The sequence below is a fragment of the Tinamus guttatus genome, unplaced genomic scaffold (genome assembly GCF_059628265.1).
Source record: "Tinamus guttatus ecotype Peru unplaced genomic scaffold, ASM5962826v1 Tinamus_guttatus_pri_ptg000732l, whole genome shotgun sequence".
Lineage (NCBI taxonomy): Eukaryota > Metazoa > Chordata > Aves > Tinamiformes > Tinamidae > Tinamus > Tinamus guttatus.
The window spans coordinates 235,772-242,217 of NW_028289266.1; the positions used below are offsets into that span (position 1 = coordinate 235,772).

Sequence of the window (6,446 nt, forward strand, 5' to 3'; positions counted from 1 at the left end):
AGCTGCCCTCCACGGGTCCGGTCAGACAGGCCTAAACTCCTTGGGTTTCTCCCCAAAACCCCACGCTAACCCGCACGGCCCCACCGTGTTGGTGTCACGCACCAGGGCCACGTACCAGTCACGCTCCTACTGACGTTTCCATTCCAGGTGCTGCAAGACGCCTGCGTTGGAGACCCACAAGCACCAGCCTCAGCATTACGAGGAGGAGGAGGAGGGGAAGGAACCATGTTCCAGGCCAAGGGACCCGCCAGCTCGCCCCCAGCTCACGTACGTAGCAGCCCCTGTGGCTTCTATGAGAATTTGCAAACCGGGCTGGTTTGTCGGCAGGGCCAATGGGGGCCCACTGGGGTTTTGGGTGATGGACGCACAGTTCACGCTACTCAAGTGAACCGGGGACAGGGATGTGCCAGCAGAAGGTGCTGTTCGCTGAGCCCGCTGAGTCCAGGCGCTGGCCCAGCCCATGCCGAGCCGCTCGCCCTGCTCGTGTCTCGAGTTGCTCCCTGTTTGTTTGTGTTTCCATGGCTTTCCGCGATCACAATTGCGAGCACGCGAGCTGCCGAGGAGCCGAGCGATCGGAGCTGCAAAAACAAAAAGCCTCAAGAACATCTCCTGCTGGGACAGGATGCGGCCCTTCCCCGAGGGAGGATATATCAGATATGAAATAGATAGTGCGCCCGATGGGAGCCAGGAGGCTGCCGAGCAGCGCCGCATCGCCTGGAGCCTTGGGAGCGGATGTGCTGCAGCTTCAAAGCGGCCGCGTTTTCCTTAGCTCAGCTCGGTTGAGCCCCAGCCCCGGAGGGCACCTGCGGCTGCTTCGCCAGGGCCCGGGGACGCGGCGGGTTTTACAGGCGCCGAGTCTCCGTTCTGCCCAGGTCGCTGTTGACTTTGGCTTGTTCCTCCTGCCTCGTGCTAGCGGGAGCGAGATGCGAATCACGTCGCTGACCTCAGCCGAGGAGAGCAGCTGGGAACTGTCTGGGGAGGCAGCGCGGTGAAGCGAGAGCTTCCTGCGTGTGTCTCAGGCAGTCTCCAAAAATACCGAGGAGGAACGATGGGGAAGGAGAGGGCGGCGGGGACAGGGGATCAGTCTGGGGGCAGAGCGATGGGGTCGCAGGAGCTTTTCCAGCTCACTTACAGCGCAGGCACGGGCAGCGGGAGCAGTGAAGAACTCAAGCGCAAAGAGCCGGTTGGCACAACGTGCGCCCCGGTGCACTGGGGCACCCCGGCTCTGTCCTCGGAGAGGTGGGGACAGTTTACCATAGAGCAAGGAATAACGGTGGCAGCAGGGCGAATTATTGCTCTCCAGCCCTCCCGTAAAGAGGTGACTGAGGGAGCAAGATGGAGCTTCCCAAAGGGGAAGAGCTGCTGTCAATGCAGAGCCTTGCGGGCTGGCGTGGGCGCAGGTTTGCTCCCGCCACGGCGATCCTGCTTCGCTCGTGCCGCAGCCGCCCTGCCTCGCTCACGCCGCCGCGGCCCTGCAAAGCTCTGTCCCCACACTCTGCTCCGCCGGCCCCGGACCTGGGCTGAGCTGGATGCCGAAGCCGGCTGCTTCCACTGGCTTCCGAGCTACCTCCATGAGGGAGCAGCCCTGGCGCCTGCCGTGCAGACCCTGGGGAAGCGGAGCGCTCTGCGGCTGCACGTACCTGATGCGGTGGCTCCGGGGAGCGGAGCTGCGTGAGAGAGGACTGGCTGCTCTGCCGTACAGGGCCCTGCTCAGTGCCAGCTCTCATCCCGGTTTCTCTCCTTCCCTCCCCAGGAGGCAAAGAGCAACGCGGCAGGGAGCTCCGTGCAGCGCTCCAAGGTACTTGGCCTCCTACTGACCGGCGGCAAGGGGGGAAGGAGCCCCAGGCTGCTCTCGGCACCGCGGTACAGGGTGGGCAAGCGTGGATGGGGCTGCTCCGTGTTAACCAGCGCTCCAGCAAAAACGCTGGAAAAGAGGGAGGTGGTGGGACATGGGCACAGGATCCCCCAATGACGGCATCACAGCTTTTGGTTTCCTCTTGCCCAGTCCTTCAGCCTGAAGGCCCAAGTGAAGGAGATGTGCACAGCCTGCCAGAAAACCGTCTACCCCATGGAGAGGCTGGTGGCCGATAAGTTCGTCTTCCACAACGCCTGCTTCTGCTGCAAGCACTGCCACACCAAGCTCAGGTGAGCGGCCGGCGGGCACCGCAGCCACCCCTCGCAGCCCCTGCCGCGAACGGGGCAGCTACAGACCCCGTCCATCTGAGCAGGGCACCCAAAGACCATGGGGAAGGGGAAGGGAGGACAGCCAGCCCTGACCCTTCTGCCCTGTATAATATGTAAGTAGCAGGGGACAAAATCGAGGTTCTGCTGCTTCCCCGGGCCCTTTAGAGCAGGCTAAGGTGACATGGAGCTTTGCCAGAGCTTCCTCCTGGGAGACGCTTACGTGCCCAATGAAAGCCAAGCTGCCCTGCCAGGCCCCGCTGCTTTACACACCTCCAAGGATGCTCAGAGCAGCCTCTGATGGTCCTTTCTGCCCAGAGCTGCTCCCCGTGGGACGCCCTCCTCCTTCCTCCTCCTCCTTCCTCCTCCTCCTCCTCCTCTCTCCCCTCGCTCCCCGTGGGACAGCCTGGCTAACAGCTCTGCTCCTCCCGCAGCCTGGGCAGCTACGCGGCGCTGCACGGCGAGTTCTACTGCAAGCCCCACTTCCAACAGCTCTTCAAGAGCAAAGGCAACTACGACGAGGGCTTCGGGCGCAAGCAGCACAAGGAGCTGTGGGTGCACAAGGAGGTGGAGAGCGGCACCAAGTCGGCGTGAGCGGGGCCGGCCGCCCCTGTCCCGGAGCCCCGTCAGAGCGGTGCTGAGCCAGGGGCTAACTGAGCTGATGTAAAGCAAAGGCGACCATGAGCCCGTGGGCAGGAAGGGGAGGGAGGCAGCCTGGGTCCAGGCTCTGGGAGTTTTGGAGCATTTCCTGGAGCATTTGCAGGGGTCCCATGGGCCATAAGGATGGGGCAGAGGTTACCAGGGCACAGCCCCAAGCCTAGAGCCCTCCCTGCAGGTCTCTTGCCCTGATGAGATCAGGCAGAAACGGCTTCCCCTGCAGGACCCCGGCCCCCTTCCCACCTGCAACCGGGAGCAGGAAACCTGGGGGCTGTCAGAGCCGGCTCCAGCGCAGCCTCTGGGGCACTGCGGGCTCCCGTCCCGACGCTCCCGATCGCTGGGGCTCCCACCACAGGGGACCTTTGGTTTGCATCAGCTCAGTTCAGCTGGGATCGTTCAGCCTTACGGATGTTGCGACTGTTTAACAGTGTCTGTCTTTTTTATATTTGCCTTTCATTGGTACGTTCAGCCCTGGAGCCTGGCACGGCAGCTTCACGCGTGCCACGGCGCCATGCGCTCGTTTATTTTTGTAATACAAGGTTTTTGAGCCTTCCCTGTCTTGTCCTGTGTTCCTGGGCCCTGGGGAGGTGGGCGCAGGGGTTAGGATTTGCCTCCTACCCACCAGCGATGGTGAAAGAGTCTCAGCCAATGGAGGCTCAAAACAGCTAGTCCCGTGTGTTTAACATCACGCCGGAGTGGACGGTTCCGCTGGGGACTGGCCCAGAGCTTCATCCAATGCATGAGCCAGGGGAAGCAGGTGGGTCTATATGCATGATTGTTTACCTCCCTCCTTCCCACACAACTGGAAAACTGGCTTGAACCCTGTGTGATTCAACACACCGAACACAAGAGCAGCAAAGTGCTCACCGCGCCGCGGAGCGTCTCAGGGCCCCGCTCGGGGCCTGGCCCCTTCCTGCAGCAGAAATGGAAAGCGGCCTCCTCGATTTCGCTTCCTGCTTCTCGCTGGCTTCACTTCCCCGTTCGCTCACACTGGCAGGGGCTGCTCCTCTCTGCACAGCAGGGAAATGACATGCAAAGCTCAAGAAGCGATGCCTGAAGATCTTTGGGTGGGGGAGGGAGAAAAAGAAAATCCAGCTCCTAAATTTTGGGCGCCTCTGGCACCATAACGGGGTGCCCCAGCAAGGTGACCCAGGGTTCAAGGAGGGCAGTGAGGCAGGTGACTATCACATTCACACAGAGGTAGAGAAAGGTTTGACACAGCCCTGTTTCCCAGCACGGCTGCTGCTCATGAAGCAGCTGATGGCAACTTCTGCTTCCCTGACCAACACACAGGGGAACCCAGGCAGTAACACACCCAGGAAGGAGTTTTAAACAACGTTTTGGGCTTATCTCACCTGCCTAATGTATTTGAAAGGTGACACCAAATGACAATGCGTCATTTCCCAGGAGCAGCAGGGCAGGACACAGACCTGTTCAGAGCAAACACTGGTACTCTGCACTGCAACACCCTCGCTGGCAATCTCAATCTTTCAGCAAGTGCCATCACTCCTAACCCCCTCGCTAGCAGGCTGAGCCGGTGCCGGGCTGGTGCTGAGCGTGTTCAGCTACTGGCCCGCGCACAGGATGCTCAGGCTCCTCTGCCGGTGCGGCTGCGTGATCCAGCCGGGAAAGCAGCACGCGGGGCGGCGGGACCACAGCTCCTCAGCGGCTGCAGCTATCCAGCAATCGCTCCCGTGCTTTATTCCTACTTTCCACGGGGCCAGCAGGCAGCTGGAGGAGGAAAGCATCCTGCGCTCCCCCTGCTGAACCTCGGCGGCACTGCATGGCACGGCACGGCACGGCACGGCACGGCATTGCACGGCACGGCACTGCACAACACTGCACAGCACTGCGTGGCATTGCACAGCCCTGCAAAGCATTGCACAGCATGGCATTGCACAGCACTGCACGGCATTGCACGGCACGGCACTGCACAGCACCATACAGCGCTGCCGTGGACGAGGACGTTGCGGCCACGCAGGGACCAAAGCCGGCGGCGTCTGGCAGGTGGGCCAAGAGCGAGGCCGAAAGATGCCACAGACCCTGCCGAGGAAGCTGCTCACACCCGGGCGTGCTGACACCAACTACCCCAATATCCTTCCAGGCTCCATCCTCATCCCCGCGGTGGCTTCTTCATGTTGCTCCGGCACAGAGCGAGCAGTGTAGCAAATATCCCAGGAAAAGGAGTCGGAGCAGCTCACGCCGAGGCCTGACAAGGCAGCAGAGCCAAGTCCAGCTGCTGTTACCTACTTGCCTTTTGGCTTACAAGCTAACCCTTTAGAGAGCCTAAAATTCAAGTCAAGACTCATGCAATGAAAGATAATTTTGGGGAAAATATTAATAATCTGTCTATATCTATACCATCCAGAAATCCAGTTTTGGACAAGATAGAGCATGTTCGGCAGAGATCAGCACCAGAAGAATAAGGGACATGACAGTGAGCTGTGCCAGCATTTCCTAGGAAAAAAAGCAAGACACCCACACCCAAGCAAGATTAAATCCAGAAAATACTGTTCCTAGATTAGGCTTTGCTATCCCAATAGAAATAGCTACAGTAGTGTAGTATAACCAGCCTCTTGGAAGATTTTAATTTACAATTGTGTCAGAACTGCCTAGCACTGGATTTACGGGGAAAGCTTACCCTTCCCGCAGCCACACTGCATCACTGCCACCTGCAACAGACACAGCCCAAAACCAAAGAGGCAGTAGGTGACTTTTAGCAGCAATTCCTTTAGGCATTAGTCTTTTTTGTGTGTGTTGCTGAGCACTGTCATCTTCAAACCCTGCTCCCAGCCATTTCCCAGCCCCCTAAGGAGAAGTGAGGACAGGACCACGCAACTCGGAACTCATGGAAAAGAGCATTAATGTAAGAGCCACGCGGTTGAGGGGTGGGTGAGAAAACAGAGCTTGGTACAGGCCTAAGGTGTGGGTTCAAGATTCATAAAGCAGAAGTTACCACTGAATACGCTCAGCAGAAAGGGGAGTGAAGGCGCCAGCTGTGGGAAGAGCCTCCTGAAGCAAAGGTAAGTGGTTTTCAGGGCCTGCGAGTTTCTAAGCTCCTCCTTCAGCAGAAGCAGGATTTTCAGGTTCTAGCACACACAAGGAGGGCATTAGGAAACAGCAGGAGGCGGTTATTTCTAGTGCCACACAGCATTTTTGCTCTGGGACAGCTTCAGTTGTCTGGTTCTCATCTGCTCTGGCCATGCACGTAGCTGTTGCATCTGCAGGAGTTTCTATTGCATCAGCCTCTTGTCCCATTTACTCGTATCTGTTTATACTTTACGTTAACAAGCATTTCAATATTTAATTGGCATAGTAACTAGCTACACACTGGCCTGGGAAAAGGGATTGCAGAGTTGTGGCCTGCATCTCAAGGGAACACGCTGGTATCCAAACCACTGCTCAAGTGACTAAGACGCTGAAGACAAGGAGCTTCATAAAAAGACAGACAGTGTCAGGGAAAAGACAGCACTTGAGCAAGAATTTCCTAGGAGTGCTATTTCTGTCCTTTCCTAAGATAGTAATCAGCAAAAAAAAAAAAAAAAAAAAAAGAAAAAGAAGAAGAAAATCAAGCCTAAAAATATTTGGAAACCTGGGCATCCATTTCT

At 58.0% G+C, this 6,446-nt stretch overlaps 1 protein-coding gene across 1 annotated transcript; it reads left to right on the top strand.

Annotated features, from left to right (window-relative positions):
• Positions 1-205: 205 nt before the first annotated feature.
• Positions 206-2,840, top strand: LIMD2 (LIM domain containing 2). Its single transcript, XM_010220207.2, has 4 exons — positions 206-267; positions 1,754-1,798; positions 2,006-2,145; positions 2,616-2,840. Exons 1-4 carry the CDS (start codon positions 226-228, stop codon positions 2,773-2,775), a joined length of 387 nt encoding a protein of 128 aa, XP_010218509.2. The 5' UTR covers positions 206-225; the 3' UTR covers positions 2,776-2,840.
• Positions 2,841-6,446: the final 3,606 nt, after the last annotated feature.